Here is a 15,463-nt window from a genome sequence, read left to right on the forward strand (position 1 = left end):
ATTAGATTTTGATGAAATGTGGCAGGAAGCACCTTGCATGCAGTCTTGTCCTTGACGTTGGATGATTTAATCAAATGTTCTGTAATGCAAGTCTGTTTTTTGGCTGCTTTTTACACACACACACACACACACACACACACACACACACACACACACACACACACACACACACACACAGTGCAGCGCACCGCGTCCTCCTCAGGTTGTCCAGCTGCCCTCCTCGCCCTTGCTAAACGTCTCATTTGGCTGCCTTTTCTCCGCCTCTCCTCTTTGTCCCCGGCACTCGTCCTCCTCTCTGGATTCATCTCTCTTCCCCTCTGCTTCCTGTCACCCAACCCCTTCTGCTCCTCCCTCCCTCCTTCCTGCCTCCTCACCCTTCTCCCCCTTCACATTTGGCCACTTATGCTCTCTTAGAAATAAGGGTTCCAGAAGGGTTCTTCCTGAAGGGCTGAGGTTCTACCCAGAACCATTTGTTTCTGAAGAGCCCTGTTTTTGAAGAAGTTTGTCAAAGGGTCTTTGTAAGACTAAAGGTTCCACTGAGAACCCTTTTATCCAAAGAACCCTTTTAAAAGAAAGAGTTCTTCAAGAATTGTTGAACTATTGAACTACTAAATGAAGGGACTGTTAAGGTTTTTTTGTACTATAAAATAAAAAGGTTCTCAGTAGAACCGCCTGCGCATGTTCTAGATAAAACCCATGAAATGTAAAAAAGTTCTTGGTAGAACCCCTTTGGTGGGTTCTAGATGAAAACCTTGGAATATGGAAGGGTTCTCATAGAACCCCCTCAGTATGTTCTAGATAAAATGCGCAGAAGATTAAAAAGGTTTCGTTTGAACCCCCTGAGTGTGTTCGGTAAGGTTCCCAGTGTAACTTTTATGAAAGGTCCTACCAGGAACCAAAAATAGTTGGAGACAAGCGGAAGAACTCTTAATGGTTCTCGTTAGAACCTTACTTTCTCAGAGTGTTCTCTCCTCCTCTCTGCTCAGCTGTGTGATATTGATTTCTGCTGCAGATCAGTGGACTAAAATACACGGTTACATCCATCTGTGGACTGATGACTGGCCACTTTTCTCTCTCACTCTCACTTACGCTGTGCGTGTGTGTGTGTGTGCATGTGCGCTTGTGTGTGTGTTTCCCAGGATGCTCCGTGAACGGCTCAGAGCCTGAGGGGCAGACAGATGTGCACGGCGAAGGAGACGGAGAGCTGAAGGATGGAGACGGCTGGTCTGAGGAGGAGAAGCCCGTCCTTACGGCGGGACTGAGACGCTCAAAGAGACAAGTCAGTGTTCAGACAGTCGCACACCTCCATGCACACACACCGATGGTCTGCCAGGAACACGCCGCACGCATTACAGCAGGTGTCACCATGAGGGAAACATCAGAGCTGAGATATGCAAACACGATTAATATTTTACAGTCTGTCAGATGAAGCCAAATTTCCACACACATCCTGATCGCTTGTCTCAGCTTTCATGCTAATGAAAATAGAATCCCAAGATAAGTAAAAAAAAAAAAAACAGACAGGTGTCGTATGTCAGGAGGAGATTTATAAAATCTGAGAAAATTACTCAAGTGATGACACTCGATTACTTTTGGATTGGGCTCAGACTACAAATCTAAAAAAAGAAACGGACAGCCTAAATTACAAATTGAGTAGGTGATGTTTGCAGACATTAAAGACTCCTGTTCTGACCCTGACCTGACCTACTGTGCACTACATACCCAAAATGTGTACTATCGCTCAAAGTATTTACGTGTAAATAAATAGTAGTATATATCTTTTTAGATCAGCATATATCACTTCACTTCCAGAGAGCATCTTTGCTGGTTGGAGATGCGTAACCGTAGTAACCCTTGCCAACTATGGTTAAATTGAAGTGTTACTGATGTTAGACCAGAGCCGCCTTGATCATATTTGCTTTTGTCTGTAATTATTGTTGTCATCACTACTGTATCCGATATATTCATCCAATCGCCCAACACTAGTGCAGCTTTACAGAGCTGCTAGCATGGCTGTAAACTCTTGTTGCTTTACAAACAATAAATAAAAATTAATTATAAGGATGATTCATTTATGCCAACTTTGGGCTTATTTTGGGGTTTTTGTCCATTTTATCCATTTCTCTTGGGTATGATAACATTATCCCCACTAAGTTTCTAACTCTGCGTTGAAGCAGTCAAACAATCAGGTTGTAAACAAGCCGACAATGTAACCTGATTATGTGAACTGCTTTGTTGTAAGTTAAAACTGAAAGGAAGCAGCAACCTCAAAGTTGTGCACAACTATCGCAAATATTCTGGTCAAAGGTTACATATAGGATGTCGCTCTGTAAACTGTGATGGTTGTTTTTTATCATTCACCTTCATTTTCTCTTCCTTTGCTCTTCAGGAGGGTTGCTGAAACCTATATGACTGCTTGTTTCTTGCCTGTTTTTTTTTAGCAATGTCATCTTGTTCCCTGATTTTATCCTTTAACTCTTTAATCTTTAATGATCCGTAGAAACAAAGTTATAAAATTATTAGTAGTAGTTTTCTTACTTTTTTGACTCCTGAAGTGATCAGATACAGAAGCAGCAATTAATCTTTTCATATGCAAAACAGATACTCTGCTTTATGAATGAATGATTGTTTCTCTCCAAGTTGTTGCCCTCTCAAGGACAAAGACTAGAGTTTCACCAGCATCAGCTCGTGTCTGTGTGTGTTTGTGTGTGTGAGTAATGGTTTCACCTGCTGGGTTTGTGTGTGTGTTGCGTTCCTGTGTGTGCGTTTGTCCTGTGTGAAGGTGATTATGACAGCGGACTCAAACGTCTGGCTTTGTGGGGTTTTTTCGCCCCCTCCAGGTGCGGCGAGGCCAGCGCACCGTCCAGACTGAGACCAAGTACATCGAGCTGATGGTGGTCAACGACCATGAACTGGTGGGTGTGAGGCTGACAGCTCCGAGCTGTTTTCTTTTACCTCGTTATCTCTGTAGCTGCAGCTTTGGGGGCAAGTGAGTGTGACTCTCATTAAAATAAGGATTAAATCAGGTGGTTCTCTGCTGATAAGACTTTGTAATCAGCACAGAAAGAGATAAAAGTCAGTAACAAAGTTTTTCTCCTCTTATTAGTTTGTGCAGCTCCGTCGGTCGGCCACTCAGACGAAAAACTTTGCCAAAGCGGTGGTGAACATGGCAGATGCGGTGAGTGGAAGTACTGTTGAGGAGATGATGATGAGCTTCCTCTTTCCAGACTCTATTCTTTCAAACCATGGCACCCCTTCATAGTGAATCTATTATAGGAAGTCTCTTGAGCTCTCTCAGGAAAGTTGCCACATTTCAGAGCTTTTCTTGCAAATGAAACTTCACTTATTCACAAAAAAACCACAAGCTGTTTTAATGTTTGATATTATTTATAACCATTGCAGGTTTGGTGTCACAGATCTTTGACTTGTCTAACCTAGGTAAATCAGATTGTAGGTGCACTCTCAGTGTGAGAAGTGAGATTATTGCATATTTAGATAATGGTTATTGTGTTTATTTCATTTAAATAAAATCAAGCAAGACAGTGCAATACCAAAATGCAAAGAATATGTGCAAAATAGAGCTGGAATTAAGACGGTTTCAGAATTTTCACATTTCAAGTTTTTGGATGCGTCACACCTCTTTTAATTTGCACATAGTCGCAGTGGAGAACATTTGAAAGTTTTCTTTCTCATATCTGGTCAGAGCTTTAGGAACGGATGACAGATATACATCTTATGACTTGCAGTTTCAGTGGCTGCAAAATGAACTCTGCACTGTAATATGTATATATATAAAGGCTGGACAGAGGTGTAATATCTAATATCTCACCACATGCTTGAGATGGAAAATATGTCATTGAATACAGTAAATGTGTGTATACCCTACTTTCCAAAACAGCCAAATGACTTGCAGAAAATTTCGGTCCGTGTGCTGTTGTCCTGTGCTGTAGCAGCAGTATGGGAAACACCTCGCAGACTGGGGACAAACACGGTGATGCGGATTTCCATGGCAACCAACTGCTGCATGCCTGTTTCTCCCACTCCATGTCTAAAGTAGACACGTATAACTGTGTTTGCACTATCTAAAAATATTTAACTGAATTCACACACTGTTCTTAAACATTTTATGAGGACAAAAAAATCAATATTGGATATTAAGTTAACATTGCGCAACATTAGAGTAACGCATCATCACAAAATGCCTCTGTATTATAGACCTTGTATTACAAGCCTTGTATAGTTATTTATCACTTGCTATATCAGTGGACATGAAGCCTGTCTTTACTTTCAAAAGTCTTTCAACATTAAGCTCCAGCTGACTTACTGATAGAGTGAGGATGTCTAAAGTTTAGACTTTTTCACCATTTGCAAATTTTACAATCGGTCAGCCCATAAAGATCTGAATTTTCACACTAACAGGAAACATTTTTGCTATTTATTTTTGCCCCTTGGTACAAATGTGGCCATGTAAAAAAATCTAAAAACTTAACTATATTTCTTAGTACTTATTTATTAAATAAGAAACATTGCAGTTATTTTATGTTGGTTGTTTTAACAGTGCATGTGTGAGGGATCTTCCTTTTTGTTTTTTGTTAGGAAAAACAAACCTGTTGGATTAAAATCATTTTAGCGGTTCTGTACCTGAATTTATATTTCGTTTTATGGCTGTTTTGAGGCTGTTCAGAGTTATCCTCCGAGCAGACATTCAGACTCTGATTTTAATCGATCACTCTAATACTCTACTTTCACATGTGCGTGTTTAATCTGCATTCCTGAATCTTGTTTTGAGGGACGATGACAGAGAACCACCAACAGGACAAAAGATGAATTTTCTGAACACGTTTTGGTCTCACTTTTCTTACTCATGATTTCTCTTCTGATGCGTTCAGATCTACAAGGACCAGCTCAATACTCGCATCGTCCTGGTGGCCATGGAAACCTGGTCTACTGAAAATAGGGTCTCCGTAGGCGATGACGCCTTGCTCACCCTGCGTGACTTCATGAAGTACAGGAAGGAGAGCATCAAGGAACGCTGCGATGCCGTGCACCTCTTCTCGTGGGTTCAGTCTCCTTGATTTCGTCAGTGTTGTTTCTTTCTCCTCCTCCTCCTATTATTATAACAGTCTCCTCGTCTCTCCCACAGTGGGAGGACGTTTATGAGCAGCCGCAGTGAGGCGGCCTACATCGGAGGCATCTGCTCACTCACCAGGGGTGGAGGCATCAATGAGGTAAGACTGCTGAGATCAGAGTAACTGGCTGCAAATCATCATATTTTTTTTTAACTTCATTAAAATTGTGTATTTATAGAAGAACCGTTGATGAATCTGGACAGTTTATAGTTTTTACTTGTTGTGTTTAACTTGATTTATATTTGTCTTCAGTTTGGCGGTGTGGGGCCCATGGCCATCACATTGTCCCAGAGTCTTGGCCAGAACATCGGCATGCTAAGACACAAAGAGCGACTGGCTGCTGGTAAGACTGCAGACATTAGTTTGAGCTCTTGCACAAGGACTCATGGGAGGACAAACTCCCTTACTTGTGCTTATTCTATGTTTTTATGCCTCCACACCGGTGACAGCTGTCACTTCTTGTTCTTGTCAACACAATATCTCAGAAAAGCCTTGAGGGAGTTTCTTCATATTTGGCACAAATGTCCACTTGGCCCTCACAGCTATAACTCAGGAAATCATACACTAATTTTATTACAAAATTCCACACAGTTATCAAATAGGATAAGTGAAAACATCATGTTTCTCACTGGGAATCATTCAGTGGAATCAGACATTACAGTGATAACTTAATTCTAGTTTTTAGATAATTCGGTAATTATTTTTTATCTACTCCTTTCAGCAATATTTGGTTATTTCAGCAAAGCATCTTTAAGTTGTTATGGTTAAAATCCAAAACTTTGGTGTCCTGTTTATCTTTTAAATCTGTCTTCTATAACTGCCTATACCAAACTCAAGTGATCTAAATCCAATATAAAGAACTCAACTGATTTTACACTGAGAACATGCTGACTGTATTAAATTCATCACTGAGAAAAGAAAACGCTCCACTGCTGCTGCACCAACAGCTCCTCCAAGTGGTGGAATTGCAGCAGTGCAGAGCAAGACTTTTTAAAAGTTTTTAAAAATGTTTTGTTGTGTGCATTCACGTCAAGACCTGACTTGATCACAGAAATGTTTTGTGTGTGTGGTGTGTGTGTGCGTCCAGCAGACTGCAGGTGTCCAGACCCCTGGCTGGGCTGCATCATGGAGGACACAGGGTGTGTACTTAATTTACAATGAATGAATCAGATGATGGACATATTCCACACCAAGTCACTTTCAAGTCCTGTGTGGTTTATTTAGTTATTTTACTTTTTGTTGCTAGGTATTCAATTTTGCAAATTGTGTCAGATGTAAGAATGAGTGATCTCTGTGTTGTATTTTTTTGTGTCGATTAGCTTTTACCTGCCCAGGAAGTTTTCTCGCTGCAGTATAGACGAGTACCTGCGCTTCCTCCAGCAGGGAGGAGGCAGCTGTCTCTTCAACAAGCCCAGCAAGGTGAGTCGTGGCCGGTCATCATCAGAGATGCTCTGCTGGGGGGGATTTAATCGCACACATAAAAATGTGAAATCGTTCTTAATGAAGCATGAGTGTATTCACATGAGGCCTCTGCTATATTCTTTTAACTTTTTAATGTAACCCTAACATTCAAAGCAAATCTCTTACTTTAAAGATCTGTAGAACATTTTCAATGTTGAACACAAACAAGTAAATCTTTTTTTTTTTTGATCTCCAGAACACAGAGCTGCAGATTTATTTTGTTAAATTTTTATTGAAATGTACTTTTTTGACTCTTTAGTCACATCACTTTTTTTCTTGTAGTTGTTAGACCCACCAGAGTGCGGGAATGGATACGTGGAGCTGGGAGAGGAATGTGACTGTGGATCGCTAGTGGTGAGTAGATTTTAATTGATATATTTGTTATTGCTCGTCTTACACACAATGAGTATATGGACTGATTCTACGAAGCCATTTTCCTGGTTGGAAAAATTGAGACTTACAGTAATGAATCAAAGTTTTGTCATCCTGTCAGCAGACTGTGGACAGTATACAAAGTGTGAAAGGTGGTTACAGACATGAAAATAAATGATCACATTTTTTCTCGTCTGTCCACAAATACAGTTGGGTCTCTATCCTTCCCTGTATCATGGAGTCTGTATTAAAAATACTTTTGTATTTATTTATTTTCAACACTTTTCACTGAGCAAATAGCTAAACTGGTAACGCTACCTCAGACTGTAGGTGTTTTGGGACTGCAGGAACTTTTTTATAGTTTTAAGAAATGTTGGAGGACCTCACCCCTTTTTATTGTGTCTGCACTGCAAGTTGAAGTTGTTAAAATGCTTCTCTTTCAGAGTAGGTACTCTCTCAGCATAGGAGGAAGCTTAAGTGACATAAGTTTACTGTGATTAGTCGAACACATGAGCCAATCCAGCATCAGTAACCACCATTTTTAAAAATCTGCATAAAATGTAGAAATTAAATTGCTATTACAACTGCAGGGCGACTCAGTTCACCTCAGCGGTCCTAGTGGTGGTGGCTTGTTCCCTTTCAGTTTCAGCCCCCAGATCTGTTTAGTCCCCAAACACGTTCTGTTTAATCCAGACCACCTCTGTCTTTGCAAAGTGTTGGGTTGTAAGTGTGATCAGTTCAGGATTTCAGGAAAGCCTTGAGGCATCGTGACACTGGTGATCTACACATGCAATATAAACCCTCTCTGAACTGTAGGAGTGTGCACGGAGTGGAGCCAACTGCTGTAAGAAGTGTACTCTTACCCACAATGCCATGTGCAGTAATGGGCTCTGCTGCAGGGACTGCAAGGTGAGCTGCTTTAACACATCACACCACTTGACCTGGACAGTTTGTCGCTGTTTACAGAGGTTCTGATTGACTCTTGTACTCTTATCCTTCACATGTCTCCCTGTTGCCCTCCTCTGTCTGCGTGTCTTCTTTTTTTGACAGTACGAGCTCAGAGGGGCGACGTGCCGTGAGGCCGTCAATGACTGTGACATTCCTGAGACCTGCACAGGAGACTCCAGCCAGGTAAAACACATATCTACTACAAATCTGTACATTAGTTTGGAAAATTCAGACATCTGGAACCAATGTGATGCTGAACATTATGAACACTATCTCTTGCAGTGTCCTCACAATGTCCACAAGCTGGACGGCTACATGTGCGATGCTGGACAGGTAAAGTCATACTGTTTGTTTGTTAAATGTTTCTTGCTGCTTCTCTTGTTACATTTAAAGCATTTTTTTTCCTTTCTGTCTCATCCTCATGATTGTTTCCGCCCTCCTCCTTCTCAGGGTCGCTGTTATGGAGGTCGCTGTAAGACCAGAGATGGACAGTGCAGGACTTTGTGGGGCTACAGTAGGTTTGGATTAGATGTTAAGCTAAATTCTCTGTGTTAAAACAGGAATTCTTGGTATGCAATTTGGTTCTGGCCATAACAACTTGTATGGAGAATGCTAAAGTCATTCACTCAGACTTTTAAATACTGTATATTCTCTGAAGAGAGCAGCGTAACAATTAAGGTAAAGCAACAAGTTGTAGTGCATTAAGTGTAAGAGTCTGTTCTTTCTCCTCAGACTCAGCTGACAGGTTCTGCTATGAAAAGCTGAACTCTGAGGGCACAGAAAAAGGAAACTGTGGGCCAGACACCAGCGGTCAGGGATGGGTGCAGTGCAACAAGCAGTGAGTGAACAGTGTGGCCAAAATAAAGTACATTTTATAACCCATGCACCAGATTTTACTAAATAAAAACAATTGAACTGATGGAGGATGCTGCAGAAAAAGATTGAATTCACACACGATCTCATACGAGCCTTAAATTTTGAGCTTTTTGTCATTATTGAATTGTTTTCTTGCTTTCTCCCTCGTCCTCATCAGAGATGTTCTGTGTGGCTTGCTGCTGTGCACCAATCTGACAGCGAAGCCGAGGTTCGGTGAACTGCAGGGGAAGCTCACCAGTCTGACCATCCACCATCAGAACAGATACATGGACTGCAGGTGAGGCAGCTTTGAACAACAACAGAAGGACTAACAAATACAGTGGGCACCTCAAACAAAATTTGGATTCACTACATGCAGAAAAGGTGGCAGAATTTGTGGATCTTTGATTTGTTTGCCGGCGGCACTAAGAGTAACAGACAGTGAAGACAGCTAAGGTAAACAAATATGGGAGAAAAGAGTCCTCCAAGTGAAAGCAGGATGAGAGAAAAGAGGTGCCAAACGGCGCTTGGAGAAAGCACTGATCTAGGAAACATAATCAAGCCTTGAACTGAATCTGACACCTTCGATAGAGATCAAATGGCGCTGTCAGACTATAAAATACAAATGAGGAAGCACCACTGGTATCTGATAGAAATGTAATGCAAAGCAGGTGCTCCTGATGCACAATGTCCACAGGAGAGAGCATGTGGGAACAACCACAAAAAGTTACACCGTTATGTTAAAGGTTCCTTGTAGAGGTTTTGGCCTCTGGTACTGCTATGTGTAGCAGGGGTATATCTTCTCTTTATTAGTACTGTATTAAAGTATTGGATATGAAATATAAAATAACAGCATAAAAATATGAAAATGACACAATTATGTCCACCTTACAACCATCAAATACAGATAAAATGAGAGCTGTTTGTCAGTGAGTGGGTCCCTGTTTTGTTTATCTTTTGCATGTGCAAAAATTAGCTTTGCAAATATTTTATGAGGAAGGAGATGTACCTGGCACACATTTGTTAGACCTCAATGATACACAAATTGTGTTTTGGTGAGTAAAACTGAAAACCTTTATTTGGGTACATGAGAACTCCACAGTGCACCTTTAAGGTTCAAATGTGAAAAAGCTTTTATTATAGTGACTACACCATTTAAAAACCACTGCCTATCTGAATCATGTAGTCACTGTAATAAAAGCTTTATCACTGTGCCATAATGAAGCAGTGTGCCCAGACATTTTGGCACCATCAGTGCAGTTAGATGAGAGACAGAGAGAAATAGAAATATGCCTATAATAATAAATAATACTAATAAACTCCATTTATAAAGCAATGTTCATACAAATTCTGTGACTCAAAGTGCTTTACAGGAGGGTGTTTTACCAAATGTCTTTTTATAAGCAATAATCAACAGAAGTTATTTTTCTGATTTGTGGTGTTCCAGTGTGTATCTGAGTATCTACATTAACAGAGGAATTGATCTGTGTTAAACATCTTTCAGAGTAAGTGGAAATAAAAAGTTAATGTGGTGTTTTCTGTAGAATAAAGTAACCATGATTTAATGTGACCGTCTGACCCGCAGGGGCGGCCATGCAGTGCTGGATGACGGCTTGGATCTGGGCTACGTGGAGGACGGGACGCCATGTGGGCCAAACATGATGTGTTTGGAGCGTCGCTGCCTCCCGGTCACCACCTTCAACCTCAGCACCTGCCCGGGCTCCTCGTCCTCACGCATCTGCTCCCACCACGGGGTGAGTCTGTCCCCGCTGTATCAGGAACTTATTATTTGTCTGCTTTGTGGAGCTTTATTTGCAGTACAACATCATAGTTTTACTGGTGAAAACAAAGGTTTAGGGTGGTAAACGAGATAAAATGTTCTATGCAGACTTGCAGCAACGAGGTGAAGTGTATCTGTGATCCAGACTACACTGGGAAGGACTGCAGCGTGTTTGACCCAATCCCAATCCCCACCCCACCAGAGGGCCCGGAGAAATACAGAGGTAAGCATCCTGAGCAGTTTACAGTCAGTGCAGTTAGAGTGGCTCCTCAGCTCTGTAAAATAACCTGCTGTGACAGAAAAATATGACACTATGACTTACAAAATGAAATAAAATTAACCTGGACAATGCCATAAGGCTTCTGGGTGGTAGATGTGCAAGTGGTAGCAAAAGTAGAGTAGTTTAAGAATAAATAAATAAAACAGAAATATATTAATTAAAATTGTTCAAAAATATGAATTACAGCATGGTTGAATAGTAACAAAAACAGCAGATTTGTAACATAGTGAGACACAAAATAAAAGCAAAAACACACAAACGTATAACATGGTTGCTGTCATTTGTTCTTGTACATCTTTTAAAGGGATATTCCACCACATCTTTTCACTACACAACAGTATTATAAATAAACAATAAAGGACATAAGGCTTGAAGGATGTTGTGCCACAATTCAACACAACACAATTCAACAGTCTTGAGCAAGTTACTTTCAAAACTATATACTACTAGTTACTGTCATTTGAAAGTACTAACTTACTTTACAATGTTACTGTCTTTGTGGACGAATGCGTTACACTACTTTTGCATTACTTTAACCAAAATAATTGCAGATGCACGATTGCAGTAACCCTGCAAATGCATCATTGTGTATCATAAGACACTGCTGTCCCCCTGTGTCTGCACAGGCATTGTGCTGTAACTGCAACCTGAAGCATCTGTTTAAACTTCAGGGCTGTTTTTTTCAACAATGCACGCATAAATGTGAGGTTGAAACCAAATGAAAGAGCACTGAATGAATATATTTATCCACATTTTAAAACCTGAGCAGACTGTGCTGCACCCACGGCTCCCTGCTCTGATTTGTAATGCAGGTTTAAATATTGTTGCGAGAAGTGACAACCAACATTTCCCGTCATGCTTGTAGTACTGAACTGAGCAGTTTGTTAAAGGAGAAATCTGTGATATATTTAATCCTACAATGATCATGATATGTCATCAGCGATAACGGAAATGAGCTAAGTTGAAATACTGGCTTCTCCGACAGCAAGACCCCAGCCAGCAGGTTTTCCTTTGAAGTTTTCATTCCGGTGCAGAACGTTTGTTTTTTTGTTTTTTTTTTTGCCTTTTTCACTTTTTATTAGAGATCAAATTAATGCCAAATGTTCGTGTTGTTTAAGTTTTGTTTAAGAGTCAGAAGAGCTCATCAGTAATCTTGGAGAAGGGTTAGATGTTTGTAATGGTTAAACTTAGCAGTGTGTTAATGGAGTAGCAGTGGGCTTTTGTTTTCAGGATAACATGCTTAGTTTTTTTAATGCAGGTTTATGCTCATTTAATCATCAGCGAGGAGGCTGTTATATTTCTTATACACCAGCTGTATTTTGCTGCAGTTTCACACATTAATTCTCCCCCCTCTTGAAATGAAGCGCCGTTGGTAAAGCGATACTCGACACAGTAAATCTAATAATATTACCAAAATCTTATTATTAACTTGTTATAGTCCTTCATTCCTGCTAAAAGTAATGTATTACTGTAATGCATTACCACTACTGAGCAATTCAAACTTGACACAGTCATAACTTGTTTTTCTACGTTTCCATTTTGGCTTAAAGTGGTTTGAGTAACACTGAACGTCTGTTATCTCACAGGTTTAACTGCTTTTTGATTCTTTACAGTCAACAGATAAAAAAAATAAAACGAAACAAAAAGATAAACAAAGATATTCTAATATTTGTTATTCAGCGCTCTCACATGCTGTTTTCTTTCTTAAGTTTTGTTCCCTCACTGGCTGACTCCTTCACTCCCACAGGTCCCAGTGGTACCAATATCATAATAGGTTCGGTTGCTGGTGCAATTCTACTGGCAGCGATAGTCCTGGGGGGAACTGGCTGGGGATTTAAGTAAGAGCTCTGGCATGCCTCCATCTGTGTGTGCCTGCTGTGTTCCTCTGTCAGCTAACACACATGCCTGCGGCTCGCTGCTGAATGCTCCTCTGCTTGCTGTCTGATCCATACTCATAACCAGAGACCATGTGGGTTTATTATTATTAACGCTAGTGGACGATGTGCAGTAGATGGTTCTTCATTCTCTGTTCTGTTGAGGAAGGGAGCATGAGTATTGGTACTTACAAACACTCATTAGCCCTGTTGGTTAGTAAGCTCCCCATCATGGCATGAGATGACTGGCAGGAGTGTCACCATTTTGCGATATTTATTTAATTTAGTAAAAAGAAAGAAATATTGTCCTAGCAAAAGCTATTTTTAATATGCTCTGAAGTCATAAGAGAGAAAACAGTTCAGTTCACCTTCCTCGCAGGGCTTCTGAATGAAATGATTTACAATTGAAAGATATTTTTAAAGCAGAATTGGCAAAAAAAATTACTGGCTCCACATATTCAAATGTGAATATTTTCTGCTCTTGGTCGTCTGTGACAGTAAACTGTATTTGTTTGGGTTTTGGACTGTCAGTCAGGTAAATCAGGACCTCTGAAGACGTCACCGTGGCCATTTTTAACCATTTCCGCCATTTTCTTGCATTTTATGGACCAAACGGTTATTGGAATGATCAAATCTGAGGGAAACCCAGTGATGTTGCTTGAGTCAAGTTTGAAAATAAAAAAAATTTTTGGGGTGCTGAGTTAGAAAGAAGTGAGCTTACCAGCATACTTGACACTACATTAGCTTTTACTAGCATCACACAGCAGAATCTCTAACCAAACTACTTGTAGTTGAGTTGCGTTGTGGGTAATGTGGGCACCAGATTTTAACAAGGGAGAAGAATGCGCCGCATAAAAAGATCACCACTACATTACTTTTTGTTTTGAATCCATCCCTCATGAGTCTGAGGAGTGCAGTGCTAAACTGACGCAGGGTTCATCTTTGTTTGGCACTGATGTGATGATTTACTGCAGTGCACAATCCCAAATAAAAAAAGTTCTTTCCATGTCCCTCTCTGCACGACTGGATTTGACTACTCACACCGCTGATTTGCCTCATGCTATCTTTGCTGTGACATGCCTGCAGGATGCAAAGAAACTAAAATGCTTGTCTGAGACTGTTTTTTATATCAGTCTCATCTGTAGCTTTTGTGATAGCATCAAACCTGCAGTTTCAAGTTCCTTGGTAGCAGAGTTGACTTTCTGAATAACAAAAGATAAAGGTGGAAGTTCTGAATGCCTGTTTAATGCTTTGCTTTTAAAGCCTTGGGTTCATTGCATGTTTCTTTTCTCCACGCTGCTTCTTGCTCACACAAAACAACAGCCGAGAGTCTTACCTGTCTTTCTACTTCACTTGTTCTGTCTTTTGTTTTTTTGTCTGCTCCCTCCATCTTGTTCCTGTCTCGCTGCGGATCCAGAAACATCCGAAGAGGAAGGTACGATCCCGCCTATCAGTCCTGATCCCGACACCAAATCACCGCTCATTCTGTCAACATAATGCCATCTGTTTTATAAGAATCCTCTGACTCGGAGATATTTCTAAGCTCACACACACCTGGCCTTGTTTTTTTTTCATCTTTCACACATTTTTTTAATCTATCGTTTATTTGTACAAGTGTATAGCATGAACCAAAGCCACATACCACAGCATTTAGCCTATACTTGTTTGCAATACTTAATACAAACTCGATCATAATTTTATTTGCTCATGAACAGTATTAGGAATCATGATAATCTATAATCCTGGTTTGCTTCATTATTATTTTTACTGCATGTCCCCTCAGTAACTTCGCTGCCATTTCTACAATATAGCTGCAGTGGTGACTTTGTAATGTTCGTTTCATAAGACTTTCAGTAATAAAAAGGTGTTTTTTGGGTTAGTTTTCTCATTATTTTATGTTTTTATTTGCATTACAGTAGCAACGACTAGTCAATTGATTATTTGAATTTGTCTGCAATTATTTTGATACTTGATTAATTGTTAAAGAGATGGTTGGGATTATTTGCAGTGCAGCTGTATGAGGTCCTTATCCATAGTCAGTGTTTTACCTACAGTGGATGGTGGTCAGCATGCCCCCCAGTTTGGAGAAGCAGGAGGAGTACTGGTGTAGGAAGCCAAGCAAGTGCTGCTGTGGACAGAGTCAGCAGAGAAACATATTTTAGCCACTTAAAAAAATTAATATCAGTTTAAGTCTATGCTATATTTATATATTTAGATTTTCCAGCCCTGTTCTGCATCAGTATTTTCCACATTTATCATCATCTTTGTTTATTTGTGCATAAGCCAAGAATGGCCTTGCTTGCAATTACTGTTTTAATGCCTTTATCTTGAGAAATATTAAATAAAAGCTTTAGTGTTTTCATAAGAAAATGAAATGTCGTTTTGATCTTGAGACAAGGACATTAAAAAAATAATTACAAGCACGGCCGTTCCATAGGTTTGCATCAGATTCCTCAATGTTCTTCTCTTTCCTCCGTCTCTTTCTCCTCCCCTCCTTGTCTTCTCGTCTTCTTTCTCCGCTTCGTTCCTCTTCTCCTTTCAGATCTTCGGGAGTTTGAGTCGTATCTCTGTGCTGTCCTGTCTACCTTACACTGTGTCCAGTCTGCTCCGAGGAGACAAAACAAAGATGTCTTCCACTTACGAGCCCTCAGACCTTTTCTGTTTCCCTCTCTGATTTCACTCTCCTCCTGGAAAATCATATAATTATGTTTTTAACTGCGGTACAGAAGCCATGAGGGACACATTTCCACCAGATCTGGATGAC

General features: G+C 40.4%; 1 protein-coding gene across 1 annotated transcript in view; it reads left to right on the plus strand.

The window, feature by feature from the left end:
• The window catches only part of adam11 (ADAM metallopeptidase domain 11), a 33,346-nt gene extending 18,768 nt beyond the window's left edge, over nucleotides 1-14,578 (plus strand). Inside the window, exons 8-26 of the mRNA XM_084740406.1 lie at nucleotides 1,140-1,279; nucleotides 2,841-2,915; nucleotides 3,107-3,178; nucleotides 4,890-5,056; nucleotides 5,144-5,228; nucleotides 5,382-5,472; nucleotides 6,217-6,268; nucleotides 6,449-6,548; nucleotides 6,873-6,944; nucleotides 7,779-7,871; nucleotides 8,013-8,093; nucleotides 8,193-8,243; nucleotides 8,361-8,424; nucleotides 8,643-8,748; nucleotides 8,944-9,063; nucleotides 10,351-10,519; nucleotides 10,654-10,768; nucleotides 12,573-12,663; nucleotides 14,117-14,578. Coding sequence (XP_084596532.1) covers nucleotides 1,140-1,279; nucleotides 2,841-2,915; nucleotides 3,107-3,178; nucleotides 4,890-5,056; nucleotides 5,144-5,228; nucleotides 5,382-5,472; nucleotides 6,217-6,268; nucleotides 6,449-6,548; nucleotides 6,873-6,944; nucleotides 7,779-7,871; nucleotides 8,013-8,093; nucleotides 8,193-8,243; nucleotides 8,361-8,424; nucleotides 8,643-8,748; nucleotides 8,944-9,063; nucleotides 10,351-10,519; nucleotides 10,654-10,768; nucleotides 12,573-12,663; nucleotides 14,117-14,159 — 1,787 coding nt within the window. The 3' untranslated portion in view covers nucleotides 14,160-14,578. The remainder of the gene's footprint in view (nucleotides 1-1,139; nucleotides 1,280-2,840; nucleotides 2,916-3,106; nucleotides 3,179-4,889; nucleotides 5,057-5,143; nucleotides 5,229-5,381; nucleotides 5,473-6,216; nucleotides 6,269-6,448; nucleotides 6,549-6,872; nucleotides 6,945-7,778; nucleotides 7,872-8,012; nucleotides 8,094-8,192; nucleotides 8,244-8,360; nucleotides 8,425-8,642; nucleotides 8,749-8,943; nucleotides 9,064-10,350; nucleotides 10,520-10,653; nucleotides 10,769-12,572; nucleotides 12,664-14,116) is intronic.
• The last annotated feature ends 885 nt before the right edge of the window (nucleotides 14,579-15,463 follow it).

The sequence above is a fragment of the Lutjanus erythropterus genome, chromosome 17 (assembly GCF_056507025.1).
Source record: "Lutjanus erythropterus isolate fLutEry1 chromosome 17, fLutEry1.hap2, whole genome shotgun sequence".
NCBI classification, from domain to species: Eukaryota; Metazoa; Chordata; class Actinopteri; order Lutjaniformes; family Lutjanidae; genus Lutjanus; species Lutjanus erythropterus.